Source organism: Notolepis coatsorum, assembly GCF_963971535.1.
Source record: "Notolepis coatsorum genome assembly, chromosome: 19".
Taxonomy (NCBI): domain Eukaryota; kingdom Metazoa; phylum Chordata; class Actinopteri; order Aulopiformes; family Paralepididae; genus Notolepis; species Notolepis coatsorum.
In genome coordinates this window covers 82,473,296-82,494,244 of record NC_140183.1, presented here as the reverse complement: position 1 = coordinate 82,494,244, position 20,949 = coordinate 82,473,296, and the positions used below count along the sequence as shown (strand labels likewise).

Below are 20,949 nucleotides of genomic sequence, written 5' to 3'. Positions count from 1 at the left end.
TCAGCCATCAACTGGGTGTCAGCCCCTGTCCCCATGAGAAGTGAAAAGTGGGGCCGCATGTGCTTCAAAGAAGGTTCGCGGCTCGCAGCCAAAGGAAAACGATCAGAGCCCCGCTTCCGTGGGTAACGGAGAGAGGATTGAACGGGGAGCGGGCTGCTCGCGGCAGAATGACGACGGCTTGTATTATCCAAGCCGTATACATCCAAAATGGCCGATCCCTCGGCCGCCAAGGCTGTTGGCCTTGTGGAGCCCTGTTGACTCTCCGCCCAGGGTACCACTGGCGGGGGAAACATGGCCGCCTGTCGAGGGCCTCGCCACAGTCGTTGGCGAGGCCGTGCTCCAACCTCTGGCTGCACAGCATGAGGCGGTGTGGGACCCAGATCAACAACCGCCTGATCTGCCTGAAAAGCCCTTCTGTGGAAAAAGGAGTCGTGAGGAGAGAAAACATATCCTCTTCCCCAAAGGAGATTGCTCCAACCAGACATGCCTAACAACAAACGTTGATAGCATCCTAATCGTCCCCGCAGTTACAGCTTGCGACTGAGTCAAGATCTCTATAACACCACAAACATGCAACATGTTTACAATGTCGGCTGGACCCATAGCCCCACTACCCGATGCCAATGTGGATAGGAAAATAGCCAGCTGAGCCATAACACTGGCCGCCGCTACAAACCATCCTGCAGCAGTATACCACTCATCCGTCCATACTGCCACCCTCCGAGTCGATTCGCTCTCAAGCATTGGCCGGGTGGGACATCGTTCATCCCCGCCGGGACACAGGATCAAAGCTACCTGGCTACGTAGCCACGGTACACCCGGCCTGCACCCTGTTGTTAGCCCTTTTACCCGTAAAAAAGGTAAATAAGACTCAGCGAAACCCCCCACATTAGCAACCGACTGACCTTCATCAATGAACCGGGCAAGAGGAGGGAAAAGCGGCAACGTCCCGCGGCGGGGAATATTAGAACAACGACCCATTTTAGCATCAACATTAGCATTAGCAGTAGCATTAGTAGCATTAGTGTAAGCAGCATGCTCCAGGACAGCCAGGAAATCATCCACTGCAGTGGAACGATCACCAAGCCACCTCGCCCCTGGCGCCGAAACACACTCCACAGCATTACTAACACCAACATCAATGCCTGATGACACAGGGCCTACCTGTGTACAAGCCGGCTCGATAGCCAAACCTTGCACGCTGCTCCTTGTCCTGCTGCCACCAGACGAGGAAACATCAGAATAGGCCCGACGTGTCGCTGAAACATGCCCCGAAGATTCCAGGGGTAAGCAAACCTCCGGTAAGCATTCAACATTACGCAATTTCTCTAATCTTTTCATAACAACTAGTTACATAAGGCGCCTTGCGACCGATTTATGATGGAAACGAAAATAGAGGAAGAGTGTTTGGTGACCATGCCGAGTATCTTATAGAGCACGCCTATGGGCGGGGCCCGGCAGGTGATGGGCCTATTTTTGTTTTCGTTGATGGAGTACAATAGGTACATGAGATGAGGTATATCTCGATAGGCTTAAGAGCGGGACGCGATGGCCAAGTACGATAATATAACAACATTACTATGGTAAAAGCAGTTAAAATCATTCCATATCAGGTAGGAATTAGGGTGGTCACCTTGGATTAGAGGAGTGAAGAAGAGAGGGACTGTGAAGAGGGGACTATAGGAGGAAGATTTATAGCTGCAGCAGTGGTTGTAAACAATGTAAACAACGCTCCTGTCCTTTGCGCTGTAGTTGAGGAAGGGAACCTGGTGCTTAGCTTTTGCAGTGCAACACTGAATTGTCAGGGCTATGGTTAGGGTTATTTGTAAGGTGTTACCAGTATTGTTAGTAGTACTAATATTAGCACCATTACTATATTGGATGATGTATCCTACATTTTGAAATGGACCCAAGACCCTATATTGTAGGGTATTGTTGCTTGCATTAGTAACAATAATGTTATTTTTTTTTGGAATTCTCTCACCAGAGATCTTATCCTCCAGTTTAATATAGGCCACTTTGCCCCGGGCTGTCACACGCATGCGCCCCGTCCAGTCAGGAGAATCCAGCTTCCAATCGGCTGCCCTGTAGAGAGAGAGAGAGAGAGAGAGAGAGAGAGAGAGAGAGAGAGAGAGAGAGAGAGAGAGAGAGAGAGAGAGAGAGAGAGAGAGAGAGAGAGAGAGAGAGAGAGAGAGAGAGAAACACACACATAGATGATTAGTCTGTGTGATGTAGGTGACTGGGTGAATGTGGTTGAATGTGTGTGTGTGTGTGTGTGTGTGTGTGTGTGTGTGTGTGTGTGTGTGTGTGTGTGTGTGTGTGTGTGTGTGTGTGTGTGTGTGTGTGTGTGTGTGTGTGTGCGTGTGTGCGTGTGTGCGTGTGTGTGTGTGTGTGTGTGTGTGTGTGTGTGTGTGTGTGTGTGAGAGAGAGAGGGCAGGGGGGGGGGGGGTTGTTGTTGTTGTTGTTGTTGTTGTTGTTGTTGTTGTTGTTGTTGTTGTTGTTGTTGTTGTTGTTATCTTCTCCAGGTGGTAGCCTGAGGGTGACTGTGCGTTTGGTTGCTTGCACACGTGTCTGTGTATCTGCAGCTAATTTAGCAAACTACAGGGCCGATTTGGATGAAACATTGCATAGAATTCTGAATTCTCTAATATTTTTCAAATCGGGCAATGACAAGTACTTTATTTGAATGAATTTCCATGATTGTCCAATGAAATATTATAATCAATATGAAGTTCCACCTTTTGAATGCAAGAGGAGGATACTACACAGCTGTTTACAACATGCCATAGTGACCCTATTGTCGTTGATATACCTATGCATTAACACATCCTGCGCCAAAAACGGGTTTACTCGTTATTGCCCGCCAATCGAATAACGCCAACAATCAGGCGGCTGGGTGGCGCAGCGGACATTGCGTTGCCTCCGGCTTGGGCCGGCCATCATACTAACTCAATTGGCAGAGTTAGCGGGTGGAAGTCGATGGGTGGTAATCTGGACGTTGTGGACAGCGACTCCTACAGGTCGGTTGGGGGACGCCTGCACAGCAGAGACAGGAAAATGGCGGGGGTAGTGTGAGCCTCCCACACGTTACACCTCGCTGAATGAGAGTCCGTGCTGGCAGGTGAAAAGATGTAACAGGCTGAGGGGGAGGGGAGAATTGGCACGGCTAAATTGGGATGGGAGAAAAAATAGAAAAAGGAGAAAAAAAGTGGATACAAAAAAAAAAATAACGCCAACAACGAGTTTATGATCGTTATTTCCTTTATTCGCTATTGGCATTCATAATTCATCTAGGAAGGCTCCGGGAGCCAGCTGGACCCTGTCTGATATTTCAACGCCTCAATACCGCCGCCTGGTGGATTTCGGGCGAGTTGCACTCCACTCTAAACCAGATGTGGCGCTCTGTGCATCGGGGAAAATCCTCCGGCAGAGATATCTGTTGATCAAGACAAACACTCGATTGCATTTGATCGCTTTCGAGAGGCAAGAATCAATATGCTTTCGGCGTTTATTGCGTCATACAAACGGAATCGACATCAGATAATTGGAATTCTTTTTCTCCAGACGCATCGGCCACAGGTAAGAGGAATCTACCGTTAATTCCAGCTCGATTGTCCATTTATTTCATTGCAATCCATCTGCTCAACGTATGATGTCTTACTAAGGAAAGCCGTTACTGACAATCAAGGAATCATAAACGACCCCCCCCCCCTTTCCTTCACGCATGATGGAGCATAATGTATACCGAGCATATGCATTTGAATTTTTTAATATAGCGTGTATAGGAATGAAACGCCAATCGATTATGTGTAATATGCGACGGCGCCTATAACTCGCATTCTAGGAATTACTGCTATACACTCCAAAAACATACTTATATTCACGATGGTACTAACACGACAATGTATGAATGGAAAAATATAACGTTCCCACATCCGGAACGATAGATACCCGATGTTGAATGGACCATAGTAATATCGATATAGCTATAATATTTAAAAAGTTATAGCCCTGCAAAGAAGGTGAGCGACTCCATAGGTTTACAGCACTGGCAGAGAGTGGTATAAGATGGGCAAACTGCGTGGCACAGAATGTGTTAAAAAAGAAAATCCCCAGCAAATCTCTTAGTTACATCAATAATGTGCTGTCAAAAGTCTTACGTTTGTAGGTTAAGTATTTAATGTTCACTATTGCCTATTTAGGCCACCATCATCTTATCAGCCAGGAAATGCTCACGTGAAACCTAGTTCTATGCATGAAACTTGTTTTAGAAGTTGATCAAAGTGAAAAAATCTGAAAAAGTCTATGCACAAAAAAAGATTATTTTTGGAGCGAATCTCTTTACAACAATATTGTGTAAGCTAAGCAGGGTTGTGAGTATAGGTGAAGTATTTCCAATGTTCACTGGTTGGTGGAACAAGATGGCTACTCTGGCCAGAAATCATCACTTTCATGACTCTAGTCTATAGTGTGACTGCTGACTTAACACTGGCAGCCCAGTAAACTCTGTTGCACTCAAACAGAGAATATGATTTACACTGCTGTGATGGCTTTCAAATGTAGAATGGCAAAAACACAATTTCCATCATTTCAGTGTTTCACTCCTCTTTTAATCCTCTCTCTCCCACTGTGGTCCGATGTCATGTCTCCCGTTAATGTTCCATAATATATTTCAGAGCACGTTCACAGCGGTTGTGTCGGCACCAGTCATCTGGACTTGTGTGAGTAGCCATTGCATTGAGCGGTCTGTTGCACGTTCCTGTTTAATGCAAGGACCAATATGGCAAAAGAGTATGCAGGGAAGATTGATCTGTTCATTTAACTGTGATCACGGATATCTGATCAGAGAAAGTTGTCCTTTGTGTTCTAGTATAGTAAACAATGCTTTAAGTGGTATTTTTCTTTTGTTAAAATAACCAGTGACAGAGCCCCACCTAGTGTCACCAAAAAGAACTGCAGACAAATGTTACTCATTCTTAAAGATTTGCCTATTATTTGCTCAAATGTCATATGTATGGATATAGCATCTTACTAAATTGCATATACATTTTATTAGTATTTTAGTTCATGTCATCTCTCTGCCTTGCTGTTTCAGATTGCGTCATTCTCCCGATCGTTAGGTCTAAAATAGCACGAATGGGGCTAGCCCAGGGGTCGGCAACCTGCGGCTCTTTACTTTTTTTTCTTATTATTTTTTTTTTCTTATTTTGGAGATCGATGTCATACTGTGATACTGAAATGAAAAAATATTTCATCAACTAAAATATTTAGTCAACAAAAATATTTCATCAACTAAAATATACAGTACGTCACACCCCGCACCTCTCCCTGCTGTCTGCAAGTGGCTAATCTTGAGTTTCCGACCCCCCAGTAAGCTAACCATGGATAAATCCAAAAAAATGAAAGTCTGAGGAAAATAGAGGGTTTAATTCAGCGTGGACAGATTAATTTGCTTTCACAACTAACGATGCAGGCTTACCTGTGTATGCCTGATATGTGGTGCGAAATTTGCGAACAACGAAAAATTTACTTTTTATTTTATAGATTTTCCACAAATAAGAGAAGGACTCAAATAGAGCTGCATAGTTCAGGGTTTTATTTCAAAGTAGGTCTAAAACAGATGCCAGTGTTTTTTTCTCCTTTTCTGTGTTTTATTTCAAAGTAGGTAGACATGGTAGTCTTTTTTCAAATTGGACTACTTTTTATTTTATAAATGTTCCACAAATAAGGGAAGGACTCAAATATACCTGAATAGTTCAGGGTTTTATTTCAAAGTCGGTCTACAGACACCAGTGTTTTGTCTCCTCTTCTGTGTTTTATTTAAAAATAGGTCTCTACACAGCCAGTATTTTTTCTCCTCTTCATAAGAGTTTGAGGTTTTCCTTTGTTATAACAGGTAAAAACAACATTTTTCTTTTTGTTGCTTTATAATTCCATTAATGCAACAAACTGTGTGCTATAAGTATAACGTATAATAAATCGCAAATTACTTTGGGTATGGGGCGGTCGGGTGGCGTAGCGGAGATTGCGCTCGTCACCAATGCAAGAGGCTGCGGTCTCGACTCCCGGAGTCAGCATTGCCCTGCGGCTTGGGCCGGTCGTCATACTAACTCATTTGGCTGAGTTAGGGGGAGGGAAGTCGTGGGTGGTAATCTGGCGTTGTGGACAGCGATGCCTACAGGTCAGGTCTGGGCGCCTGCTCAGCAAAAGGCAGGAAATGGTGAAGGCAGCGTGACCTCCCACGCGTTAGGCTTCACCAATGAGAGTCCTCGCTGCCAGGTGATAAAAGAGCCACTGGCTGTCTCCACATGTGTCGGAGGAAGCATGTGGTGGACTTCAGGGTTCCCTTGTACCGACCAGTAGGAGGAACATGCGCACAACAACCAGGTAGGGGAGGGGAGGGAATTGGCATAACGACTAAATTGGGATGGGGAGAAAAAATTGAAAATCAGGCGGAGAAAAAGAGGATACAAATTTTTTTTTTACTTTGGGTATGCAATTGTCAGGCGTTTTATGCTAAATGTGGGGTATGCTTGGGGATATATAAAACGTTATACACTGTGTTATCTTCATTTTAAGGGTAAATAGGTTGTGCTGCTCCCTGAGCATTTTATTTTGTGGGAGGGGGGAAAAGTGGCTCTTTTGATAGTAAAGGTTGCTGGGCTAGCCCCTCTCTATCAATGCAGGGTATACTGTACGTGTAAGTGTGCATGCTCAGGGTGTTGTCTCGTTCACAGTAGACCACATCAATTTGATAGAAAGTGGGGCTCGGAGCCCTTAGCCCCAAGTGTACGTCATTTCGTATTTCAAAGTTGATTGGCTGGTGTCGGCAAAAAAGCTTTTCATTGCTAACGGCAGCTACTGTAACTACCTAGCTAGTGACATTACGTGAAAATGAACAAGGTGGATTATTTATTCGAGCACAGGTTTGAAAATGCCCAAAACCCCCACCACCTCCTAATAGACAGTCTCCTCCCCACCGCATGTATATATTCCCTCCCCGCCGTATGTATATTCCTCTCCCACCCACCCACCCCCTCCTAATGTACAGTCCCCTCCCCATCATATGTATATACTCTGTCAGGATCTAGAGGTAACAGTACTGTATATTTGAATACCGTTTATGTCACAAATGTATCAGTACTAAATACCTATATGTCCCTATGCCATAAATGTCATGTATGTTGTGTATGTCATAAATGTCTATATGAATTGAAAATGGGGGACCCTGATGGAAACAAGACAAACGTCTTTCTCAGGTCTGCATCCCCTTAACAATTGTATGTATTGAGCCGTACTGTATTGTACCCATTCTGCAATCTGTTAAATAAAGTTTTCATTCATTCATTCATTCATTCAAACCCTGAATTTGGAGGAGAAAATGTAACGTCTGGGTCCACACCAAGCCACTGGATATCATTATAACTCAAACAGCTTGCAAAGGTAACCGTTAACAACCATCCATGAGAACAACCTAAAGAGGCTTTTACTGAGACCGTCAGTCTGCTGAAAATCATCATCATCATCATCATCATCATCATCATAACAACTCCTATGACAACATCTGAGTCAGAGAGGAACTTTTCCACCTCAACACATTCGGTGCCAGACCCGAGATATCCCGGGTTTTGGTAGTTTTTTCTTTTATTCAATATTTTTATTCATTACAGGTTCACAGACCTCGGTGTCCCCATAGGAAATCATTCTGAGATTGCCAAAGTGCAATACCGGCCTCATCCTGCTAGGTGGCAGTATTGCCCACCCTTTGAAACCTTATTTCTCACCGTGTGTTACATCTAAAATCACTTCATCCGACCACTTCGAAACGCATCTAGCACACTCGATCCATAAATTGTGCCAAATTATGTCCGGGACCAGATGGACATCAATACTGGAAATCGCGATCAGACAATTGGAATATTTTTTTTGGAATAACCCCGATCAAAGGTAAGGACTATCTGACGTCAATTCCACCTTGATCCTACAATGATTTCACATCGATCTAGCTGATCAGCGTGTGTGGTGTTCAAAACGAATGGCGTTACTGGCTATCAAAGCATCAAAAAACTACCCCCCCCCCCCTTTCATGCATTCATGATGAAACATAATACCTATTATATACATTTGATTTGGAAATAGTAGCGTGTCCAGGCAAGAAACGCCAACGCTTATAGCAGAATTCACATAGCGCCCTATAACTCAGCTTTTCAGGAATTAGCCTGGATCACTCCTAAACTATACAATATTCATCACGGGATAACACGCAAACCTATACATGAAAACATTTTCTCTTTTTTGCATGTTCGACGGAAGAAAGTGACTGTCAAATGACCATAGTATTGTCTCCATAGCTATAATATAGAATATAGATATAGCTCTCCAAACATAGTGACGCACAGTGAAAGTAGGCTATGGAAACCTGGCACATTAGCTACAAGGATAAGGGTAATGGCTGGCGCCCAATAATAATAATAATAATAATGGATTGGATTTATATAGCGCTCTTCATGACACCCCAGTGACCCCAGAGCGCTTACAGAGTCCATTATTCGTTCATACACAGTCATACCGGTGGTGGTAAGCTACAATTGCAGCCAGAGCTGCCCTGAGGCAGACTCACGGAAGCGTGGCGAATAATCATCGCCTACGGCCCCTCCGACCACCACCAACATTCATTCACATTCATACGAGGCAAGTAGGTTAAGTGTCTTGCCCAAGGACACAACGGCAGTGGAATGGACATGGGCTTGAGCGGGATTCGAACCACCAACCCTTCGATCATTGGACGACCTGCTCTACCCCTGAGCCACGCCGCCCCACGCCCAATGTGTTAAAGAGGATAAAAACGTTTACTCGCAAAGTCACAATACCATGGGACAACCGCGACTTAACACATTGGCCAGCATCGAAAGCCAGTGCTGCCTTTCTCTTCAAGTGAGCCCACAGCTTTGGTGAGTGATATTTGATCATCCTGGTGTTTGGCAATGCTGTTGTGTTGAATCGCTTGATGATGGTAGTGTCATGTTTAAAGACACGGTTGTTGTCATAATGTGGTTGTCATATGAATGAATGAATGAATTCTTTATTTAGAATGTTTACAAATAAACAATAAACTAATATTTTTCGAAATGTTTACAAATAAACAAGCGAAAAGGATAGGTTTGAAGCCAAAAGGCTTATAGAACAACCTACCTGTTGAAGTTATGTGTTATATATGGATGCATGTAACTGCTTAACTGTTTCCACAAGAGGGCGCTATATGCGTAGCTATTGAAGCTGATGCCAGGTAAGAGGTATAAAAGGAGATGTTACCTCCTCCTCTGTCTCTTCCTCCGTCGCTTCTCACAAGGAGAAGGTCTCGTGTACTGATGTGTGCAATGTGAATAATAAACCACGCCAAAGGCTAAAGAGAGAAACCTTGTCGTCATGGCCAAATTATTGTCGCTCCACAGCTGACTCTGTCAACACTACCCCTAATTCAAAAACAAATTAAAAAACAAAGGCCAAGTCTGCAAAAAAGTTAAAGTTTGCAAGATGAAACAATCAACAAAAACCTATCCCAAAAAGAACATTAAGCCAACATAGGAAAATCAATACTTAATCTGCAATACCCGAGTTACATGGTAGAGAAAACAGATTCTAGGTTAAATTTGACTATAAGATTCTAGAACCCTGTTTTTAAACAGCTTTTTAAACTTAACTTTGAGGCTGTGAATAACAACACCAGCCTACAAACCACTGCAATGGAGGGGGGGGGGGGCACTTCCGATGGAGACTCAGTGTTCAGGATAACAGAACATGAGGTGAGGAGGACCTTTAAGAAAGTGAATATCAGGGCGGCTGGGTGGCGCAGCGGACTAAGCGCTCGTCACCAACACGAGAGACACTGGTATCGAATCCGGCTCTCAGCGTTGCCTCCGGCTTGGCCGGCCGTCATACTGGCTCAATTGGCAGAGTCACCGGGGGGGGGAAGCCGGTGGAGTGGTATTATGGTCGTTGTAAACAGCGACTCCTACAGGTCGGTCAGGGCGCCTGCACAGCGAGGGAGGGAGATGGTGAGGCTAGTGTGACCTCCCACACGTTACACCGCACCAATGAGAGTCCGCGCTGGCAGGTGAAAAGATGCTGCTGGCTGTCTCCTATGTCTCGGAGGAAGCATCTGATAGACTTCAGGGCTCCCTAGACCGACCAGTGGGGGGCACATGCGAGCAACGACCAGGAAGGGGAGGGGGGAATTGGCATAACGACTAAATTGGGATGGGAGAAAAACACAGAAAAACAGGAGGAGAAAAAGTGGATAAAAAAAAGAAAAGTTAATATCAGGAAGGCAGCAGGACCGGACGCGTGAATACTTTCGGCAAGCAACAAGCCCTTCCGCGTTGCTCTGATTGGCCGAGCGCGCGCATGCGCATGAGCCGCGACACGGCCCTCAGCCAGGCAGCAATACTAAGCTCCAGTTAACCTAATTTATACCGTAACAAATCATTAAAAAAATCTACCGTTAACTGGAATATGTTGTTTCTTTACACATATGTTGGATTATGTAATTGGTTTGTCATGACAAACCAATAAAAAATCGCGCGACTCGGGCTTCATCCTCGGCCCACGACCCTCCGTGCTCCGATAAGGCTTTCAACAGCGGGGAGAGTGTGCTGCCGTGAGCGGCATCGCTGAGCTCATCATGGTGTCCGCTGGACGAAGCCAGAGACGGTCTTATTATGGGGCTTATGCCGAGAAGCAGTAACACAACAGTGAACACATAGTTGCAATGCATCTGTCAGTCGTACTTAACTATGTGTTCACTGTTGTGTTACTGCTTCTTGGCATAAGCCCCATAATAAGACCGTCTCTGGCTTCGTCCAGCGGACACCATGATGAGCTCAGCGATGCCGCTCACGGCAGCATACTCTCCCCGCTGTTGAAAGCCTTATCGCAGCACGGAGGGTCGTGGGCCGAGGATGAAGCCAGAGTCGCGCGATTTTTTATTGGTTTGTCATGACAAACCAATTACATAATCCAACATATGTGTAAAGAAACAACATATTCCAGTTAACAGTATATTTTTTTAATGATTTGTTACGGTATAAATTAGGTTAACTGGAGCTTAGTATTGCTGCCTGGCTGAGGGCCGTGTCGCGGCTCATGCGCATGCGCGCGCTCGGCCAATCAGAGCAACGCGGAAGGGCTTGTTGCTTGCCGAAAGTATTCACGCGGACCGGACGGTATCCCCGGCCGCATCCTAAAAGTCTGTGCCGACCAACTGGCCCCGGTATTCACTGACATATTTAACCTGTCCTTAGAACAGGCTGTCATCCCCACCTGTCTGAAGAAGTCCACCATTATCCCTGTACCCAAAAAAATCCAAGCCCGCTTGCCTCAACAACTACCGCCCTGTAGCTCTCACCTCCATAGCCATGAAGTGCTTTGAGAAGCTAGTGAAGGGCTACATCTGCTCCTCCCTCCCCATCAACCTGGACCCCCTGCAATTTGCATATCGCCCCAACAGGTCCACGGAGGACGCCATAGCCCATGTGCTGCACACAGCAGCATCACACCTGGACAAGAGGCAGGGGAACTATGTGAGAATGCTATTCATCGACTACAGCTCAGCATACAATACCATAGTGTTGTCAAACATATGGTTTTTTCGATACATATCGATTCTGAATATTTAAAACAGTTTCAATACTAATCACACGCAATATCGATAGTTTCTGCACTATCGATTTTCAAAAAAAATTAAGAGTCACCTTTTATTTTACAAAAAGTGATGTTTGGTGAAAGTTAGATTTGCACTTTATTAATCCCAATAGGGAAATTCATTCTTGTTTGATGATCAAGAGGCACCTTTTATTTGTTTTAAAGGGGAACTATCTTATAAATGGCCTTTTTCAGTGTTTAGCATTGTTTCCTAGCTATGTGGACTTATATTAATATGATCTATGTCTCTAATTCTCATATTGGCGCATTCTTCCAATTCTCCTCTCACAATATTCACCCTCACTGAACTGAGTCATCTGAAAATGTGCTGATTTGTGATGTCAGAGAGACACCGCTGCATGATAATGTTCAGGCGGCGCAGTGGTTTAGGTGCCCAGGCTCAAAACGGCTTAAGATCTTGAGGTAGAAAAATGCTGTTTTTGAGGACTTCATTAGAAATACAAAACAATGAATTAAAAAAAATTTAAAATTACAGAGGTGTTCCATAAACTCACAGGAATTGTGTAAAAGTGCCCAAATAGTGAAAGAAATAGTAAAATAGTTCCCCTTTAAGGAAGTTTGGTGAAAAAGCAAGTTATTGCACTATTAATCCCAATAGGGACATTCATCTTTGTTTGATCAAGAGTAACCTTTTATATATATATTATTATTATTTTATTTTTTTAAATGAAGATTGGTGAAAGTTAGGTTTGCACTTGTCAAATAAAAACAAAGGTTATTTGAATGATTTCTAGTTTTCAAGAGAAAAAAATCGATTAATATCGTAAATCGGATATTTTTTTTATAATCTGAGATTATATTTTTAGGCCATATCGCCCAGCCCTAAAACAAAGGGTTTTAAAATTGTTATATTTCTCTTCTCTTATAATACCAGAGAGAAGGTGAGGAGAATCGACCAGCAACAAAAGCAAACAAAAAAAAAAAAAATTTAATTACATTTTAAGATTAAAATCTGTTCCCTGTGGTATCGAAAATGGTATCGAATATCGATACTTTTCAAGGTATCGTATCGAAGTTAGAAATTCCAGTATCGTGACAACACTACAATACCATAGTCCCCTCCAAACTCATAGCCAAGCTCAGGGACCTGGCCTTGAACTATGACCTCTGCCAGTGGGTCTTGGACTTCCTGACGGGCAGACCCCAGGTGGTGAGAGCAGGCAACTGCACCTCCTCATCCATCACTCTCAACATAGGGGCCCCCAGGGCTGTGTTCTGAGTCCCCTCCTCTACTCCCTGCACACACACGACTGTGTGGCACAGAGGAACAACAACACAATCATCAAATTAGCTGACAACACAGTAGTGGTGGGCCTGATCTCTGCAAACGACGAGAGGGCCTACCTGGAAGAGGTAGAGGTTCTGGCGGGATGGTGTCAGGAGAACAGCCTCTCCCTGAACGTCAGCAAAACAAGAGATGATTGTGGACTTTAAGAGGTCGGCGGTCAGGGACTACAGCCCCCTCAGCATCGACAGGGGCACCGGTCGAGAGAGTGAACAGTTTTAAGTACCTTGGAGTCCACATATCCGAGGACTTGACATGGACCACACACATTGACAGTGTAGTCAAGAAAGCACGCCAACGCCTCTACTTATACAATATCCAACCTACCATTCATTAGTAAAGTACTTGAAAAGATAGTTTCAGTTCAAATAAATTCCTTTCTTGAAGAAAACAACATCTTAGAAGAATTTCAGTCAGGATTCAGAAAATATCATAGCACTGAAACTGCCCTCACCAAAATAATCAGTGACCTCAGACTAAACTCTGACGAGAATAAGATCTCCATCCTTATCCTGTTAGATCTCAGTGCAGCATTTGATACAATCGATCACGATATTCTAATCGATCGTCTTGAAAACCATGTCGGTTTCTCAGACCATGTGCTGGGCTGGTTTAAAACATACATCAGAGGGAGGAAATTCTATGTTAAACTAGGAGATCACATGTCTGATATATACGACAACAACTATGGAGTTGCACAAGGGAGTTGCTTAGGTCCTTTACTCTTCTCCCTTTACATGTTACCGCTGGGTGATATCATCAGAGAACATAATGTAGATTTCCATAGCTATGCGGATGATACACAACTGTACATATCTGCTGAACCAAATGATACAGCGATTAGCTCCATTACAGACTGCTTACTGGCAATAAATAAATGGATGAGTAAGAACTTCCTGAAACTAAACGAGAACAAAACTGAAATTCTAATTATCGGCTCCAAAACTAAAAAAGAAACATTAATAAAGAACCTGGGGGGACTAACCCCTTGGATCAAATCTGAGGTCACTAGTCTTGGGGTTATCATAGATTCAGAACTGAACTTCAATTCTCATATTAGCAAAGTGACGAAAACATCGTTCTTCCATCTCAGAAATATAGCAAAAGTACGACCATTTATTAATCAGAACGATGCTGAGAAGCTAATTCATGCATTCATATCTAGCCGGTTAGACTACTGTAATGCACTTTTCACAGGTCTCCCTAAGAAAACCACAGAGAGGCTTCAGCTAATCCAAAACTCTGCAGCCCGACTGCTAACTAGAACCAAAAGGAGAGAGCACATTAGTCCAGTCCTAGCTGCTTTACACTGGCTTCCTGTAACATTTAGAATTGACTTTAAGGTCCTTCTCCTTACATACAAAGCTCTAAATGGACAGGGACCTAGCTACATCGCCAACACTCTAATAAATTACACACCAGCAAGAACACTGCGATCATCAGCTGCTGGACTACTAGAGGCTCCCAGAAGCAGTCAAAAGAGGATCGGTAATGCAGCCTTTATCAACTATGGCCCAAAACTATGGAACAAACTACCCCAAAACATCAGGGAAGCCAACTCGCTAGACATCTTTAAAAGACAGCTTAAAACCTATCTCTTTGCTCAGGCATTTCACTGATAGATATCTGCTACCACCTAGTGGCAAGAGGAAACATCAGGGATATCCTGACACAACTTGTATTTATTCTTACCCTGCCTACTCTTTTACACTGCCTATCAAATTCATGTGTCGGTTATTGCACTTTTTACTTCTTACTGATGACTATTTTTAAACTGAATCATTTTAAACTATTCTTATTATTTGCTAGATCCAAATGTGGAACACTGATTATTTATGACTATTTTTAAACTGAATAATTTTATTCTTATTATTTGCTAGATCCAAATGTGAAACACTGTGATTATTTGTTCATGAATTACAGGAGTATTACTGAATAGAGAGCCTATTAGGATGCTAGATCCTAATGTGAAACACTGTGATTTGCCATATCTTGCTATGCTCGCTCATGCCTGTATTTTTTATGTCCGTTCTATTTTATAATTTTTTGACTATTTTTAAACTGAATAATTTTAAACTATTTTTACTATTTGTGTTACTGAAAACTGTAAGCGGAGAGCCTATTGGGATGCTAGATCCTAATGTGAAACACTGTGATTCTACCTGTCTATCTTTTTATGCTCGCTTATGCCTGTATTTTTTTGCTGTTGTGAAGCACTTTGAACTGCAACCTCTGTATGAAAAGTGCTATACAAATAAAGTTATTATTATTACTTCCTTAGGTGCCTAAGGAAGTTCAACGTGAGTCAGAAGATCCTTAACTCATTGGACGCCAGTCACGAGTATAGTCAGGTTAACTCACCGACGCTTGAGCGTCAATCACGAGTATAGTCGGGTTTTAATCGTTATTTCTTTTATTAGCGATATCCATTCATTTTCATCCATCCAACCTGATGTTATTGTTGGGAATGGGTCTGAGCTCGCAAAAGGGCAAATACCGCCGCCTATCGTCTCCCGGATGGTATCGCACATCATTGGATTGGATTGGCTGGGACTGTGCATAAAAAAAATTGTCCGGTCCAGGTTTTCCTTCTCGGGCATGCAATATATTATACCACATTGACTGGGGACACTCTGAGCAGTGTGGATTATGTGTTTTGGATATATAACGTTGGATCAATAAACGCAATCAATATTTGGAATGGCGATCAGGAATTGGATTAATCTTTTTGCAGGACATCAGATGTGAGGTAAGGACTCTATGTTACCAATCTTGGGTTAATCAGATGTTTCTTTCACAGCGATCACAACGTGTCTGTGTGTGTGTGCGTGCCGTTGGCGCCGACCAATGCACGGATAAGGGATTTTTCAGCCCGCTTCTGTATAGTGCATGAGGGCACATAATTATACTATCGATAATCTAGCGTTTATTTGAAAACGATTCATAAATCAGCCGAAAAACGTGTTTTGTGTATTCCACTAAAGGGCTATTATCGCGTCTTTCTCTGGAATTACTAGAAATCACTCAAACGAAAGGTTATCCTATAACCTAGTTATATGAATACTGGCTGAGAATCTCGCTCTTCGCCATAATGAGATATCTCTTATCTGCGTCTATACTTTCCGTAGCCGCATTTCTGCAGACCCCTCTCTGATCGGTTGAGCCCATTTCTGCAGACCCCTCTCTGATTGGTTGAGCGAAGCCCCTCTCTGATTGGTAAAATGAAGCTCGGGGGTAGACGCCGGCTCGTGTGGTGAGCACAGACCATCGCTATAGTTTCCCAACAGGAGTAAAGTCTGTAGCAATCCGAAGTGACATTTGTTACGATTAGTATGCTTCTTCGGCATGGTGATGAACCCAGGTGGCAGAGTATAATGAGACAGAAGTCGACATGGCATACAAAGGTAACATTTAGCAATGATCGCGCACAGGAGGGCAGAACAGACAACACTAATATACACAGACTAATTGACAAGACACTGATAGACACAGAGGGTAATTACAAACAGGACACAGGTGTGATAGACAGAACCAACCGAACACAGAGTACACTGGGAAAACAATAACAATTAAACAACCAGACTAACACATATTTACAAACCACAGACAGGGGAACACAAGACTAACACAGTGGAGACAACAACAACAACAACAACAACAACACAGATAATACACATAACAAACACAACTGACCATAAATAATAATGAGTTGGTGTGTGAGCTGATGCCAGATCTGCATCAGCCCACCGGTTGGCAATGTTATGTTCTGAGGGTTATTGATGGGGGGTTGTGAATGTGAATGTCTGGGTCCTGGTCCCACAGGACCAGGACCGGAGGAAGTGTTACAGTGACAGAAGTCGATGTGGTGATGAACAGTTTACTTCACAAGACAAAAACACGACTGACATACAAAGGTAACATTTAGCAATGATCGCGCACAGGAGGGCAGGACAGACAACACTAATATACACAGACTAATTGACAAGACACTGATAGACACAGAGGGTAATTACAAACAGGACACAGGTGTGATAGACAGAACCAACCGAACACAGAGTACACTGGGAAAACAATAACAATTAAACAACCAGACTAACACATATTTACAAACCACAGACAGGGGAACACAAGACTAACACAGTGGAGACAACAACAACAACAACAACAACACAGATAATACACATAACAAACACAACTGACAATAAATAATAATGAGTTGGTGTGTGAGCTGATGCCAGTTATATTGTAACTGTCTAGTTACACATTGGTTCCGAAACATGTATGTTCCAGGCTGCAATTAAAACTTTGAATCTGAGAGTGCTGGTCCAGCTTCCTGCTTTCTTCTAACTGTCTAGTTAGGCATTAACTGTGTTAATCTAAATGTTACATTGTAACTGTCTAGTTAAGGCATTAACTGGGTTAATCTAAATGTTAGGTATTGTCACACCAGGATCAGTTGGTATGATGAAACACATGTTATTATATGTTTGATTGAAATGTTGTGTCTTACTAATAATAACTAATTCCTTGGTCAATAGAAGTCTCTGTGATACTTTCTGAATATGATGTTCCAAAAATGTTTGGGAACATCAAATGGGCAGGGTTATAATAGAAGAAAGACAGTGTAAACAATATAATTAACTCTGAATATAATAATGAGGAAAAAGAAACAGGATACACAACAAGGTGCATGAGATGAATGCGAAATAACATAACATTATGTTATATAACGTTACAATGTACAGTTTCTGACAGCTGGCTGTGTTGTCACGCGAAATAACGTTATACGCGAATCTGGTAGTACATTTCTTTTTATCTTCTTGATATGATAACATTACGCTCGCCTTTTGCCGCATGACGAGCTAAACCAATCAGAGAGGGGCTTTGCTCAACCAATCAGAGAGGGGCTTCGCTCAACCAATCAGAGAGGGGTCTGCAGAAATGGGCTCAACCAATCAGAGAGGGGTCTGCAGAACTGCAGCTACGGAAAGTATAGACGCCTCTTATCTCCAGCACCTACTGTGCTCATGACCAAAGCAAATGCACCCATGCACCTGACCAGGCCACGCCCCGGCGTCTTCCTATAAGACGCCGGACATGGTCACACTCCCCCTTCCTCGGAAAAAAAGTTTCCAACATGAAAACCCAACCAAGGGACCTCAGGGCGCTAAGAGCGAGACACTCAGCCAGTATTCATATAACTAGGTTATAGGATAACCTTTCGTTATAAAGCATTACTGGCAATTGTGTCTCGCTCTTTGCCATAATGAGATATGGGGCAGAGCAGACGTGTGGCCCGACAAGTGTACCCCCTGAGGACCCGCAAGCCTTACTACCAGGGGGGAGGGGAGTCCCGTCCACCCGCCCGTCCTAGTGAAGGGGGGGGCGGCAGTCAACTCCACCAAAGTGTGAAAAAGAGGGAACCAGAGACCCCTAAAAATGCACAGTACAGGCGGGACCACGTGTGACACAACACCCCGTGGCACACACCCACACACCCCTGCTAACCCACCGAGAGGCGGGACGCAGGGGAGGACCCAGACCTCAGAACCGCCTGGGAGACAGAACCCCCAGTCATGTCCATGAGGTAAAACTTGACGAAAGGACCCGGGGAGGACCAGGAGGCCGCAGCACAGATGTCCTCCACCGAGGCCCCCCCTAACAAGGCGGCAGAGGCCGCCACTCCACGAGTGGAGTGCGCCCTGACACCCCCAGAGGGGGCCTGTCCAGCCAAGGTGTAGCAAAGGGCAATGCCCTCGCACAACCAATGTGACAGGCGCTGCTTGGACAGTGCCTTACCAGCGCGAGGGCCACCGTAACAAACAAAAAGTTGATCGGCAGCCCTGAGATCCCGAGTCCAACTGAGGTAAACCCCCAAAGCACGGACAGGACCCGACAGATGAAGGCTTGCCTCTAACCCACTAGCGTGAGGAGGCGGATGAAACGCCTGAATCACAATATCCCCGGAGCGAAAAGAGCTCCGGATACTCTTTGGCACGAAGACTGGATTAGGCCTCAGAGTCGCACCGCTATTGGCACGAATAGACAGGCACTTAGGCCGCACCGAGAGAGCACACAGCTCACCCACTCGCTTAGCGGAGGTGACGGCCAGCAGGAACGCAGTCTTGGAGAGACTCAACAGGGCCTCAGACAACCGGCCGAGGACCAGTTGGAGGTCCCAACTCGGAGACAGAGAACGTTCCACCGGCTTGAGACGCCGAGCGCCAAGCAGGAACGTCCCACGAGAGGGTGGCTGAACAACGTTCCGCCCCCACACTCGACCATATGCCACTCCCCAGCGTAAGCCGTGGTAGAGGACGGAGCATGCGCGTACCGGATAGCGTTAACCACAGAATAGTCAAGACGCATCCCCACCAGATTCACACTGTCAGCAGCCAAGCCTAGAGGCTGCCCCAGAACAGGAGGCAGAACAGAGTTCCGCGTGCCTGAGAGAGGGCCCGCGGTGACCAGGGAACAGGCCACGGCGGGGCCACACAGAGCTGAATCAGGGCTGGGGACCACACAGCTGAGCCCCGGCCGGCACGACCAGGACCAAGTCCCGTGCTCCCGACGTACCCGCCCCAACAGCTGAGCTATCAGGTGTAAGGGGGGGAAGCGTACAGAATCCCGGACGGCCATGGAACCTGCCCGACTATGTCTGGACCTAATCCCCACTCGTCAGGGTGAGGACCGCCCCGCGACATCACACCTGCACCCACATTCACCCTGCCGGGGATGTGGAGAGCCCTCAGGCAGAGCAGAGGGAGAACGCCCATAGCCAGAGCCCGACCGCCGCCTGGTGCAGACGGGGGGAGCGCACTCCACCCTGTCTGACAATATACGACGCTGACGTCGTGTTCTCCGTCCTGACCAAAACATGCTTGCCCACCACAAGGTGGTCGAGCCGTTCGAGGACCAGAAGGACTGCCTTCAATTCCAACACATTGAATGTAGCGCAGACCGGGCAGCATGGCAGCTGCCCCCTACAGCGTTGGTCCGACACGTCCCCCCCCCCATCCCATGAGGGAGGTGTCGGTGAAGACCGTGACGTGTGACAGCCTGCTACCCAAGGGGACCCCGCAGGTGAGGGCACCAGACCCTCCCCAGAAGACGAGGTCCCCCAGTACTGACATGGGAACCTTCAGCCGCTTCCATATGTCTCACACCGGGTCCATTTCCATACTGGAAAAAACCACCTCTGCATCCTCCCCATGAAGAGGAGGCCAAGAGGGACCCCAGCAGCAGGCGCATCACGGACAGCGCCGTAACCGTCCTAGGACGGAACCTCCCGAGTGCGTTGAGAACCCAATCACTCGCCGCCGCTCCGAGAGGGATGCCCATATAGACCTTGAGCTTAGAAAAAGCCCAAGTACTCCACCCGTTGACTGGGAAGAGGAGAACTCTACTTCCAGTCTACAGCAAAGACTCTAGCCACCCAAACAACTGCATCTTTGAACTGCTGCGGTCAGGCAAGCGATACCGGAGTCTCATGGCAAGCACAGAGAGACTCATAAAGAGCTTCTATCCCCAGGCCATCAGGATGCTCAATGACAATTAACACTATGTAACAAACCATCAAACACATTCACAGCACACACATCCACACGTACACACCCACTTTAAATGGACAACTCACTGTAGCACCCACTTTACACACTTTAGACACTAACACACTTTATATTTATATATTATTGGCAACTCATTGCACATAGCCAAGCCTTGCACCTTACCTTACCGCCACCACTAGGTGGCACCACAAGCTACCTCATCCCATTTACCTCATCCCATTTATACTGTATTGTAACCTCTGCATTGTATATTGCACCACAAGTTACCTCATCCCATTTACCTCATCCCATTTATATTGTATTGTAACTACTCTGCATTGTATATTGTACATATATTGAAAATGTTTGTCTTGTTTACACTTGTTTAAGTACTTG

The 20,949-nt window shown here is 45.1% G+C and overlaps 1 protein-coding gene across 1 annotated transcript in view; it reads right to left on the bottom strand.

Moving 5' to 3' along the window:
- The window catches only part of LOC311246587 (uncharacterized protein), a gene marked incomplete at its 3' end in the record, with an annotated part of 84,205 nt that overhangs the window by 60,840 nt on the left and 2,416 nt on the right, over positions 1-20,949 (bottom strand). Inside the window, 1 exon segment of the mRNA XM_084336737.1 lies at positions 1,985-2,085. Coding sequence (XP_084192863.1) covers positions 1,985-2,085 — 101 coding nt within the window.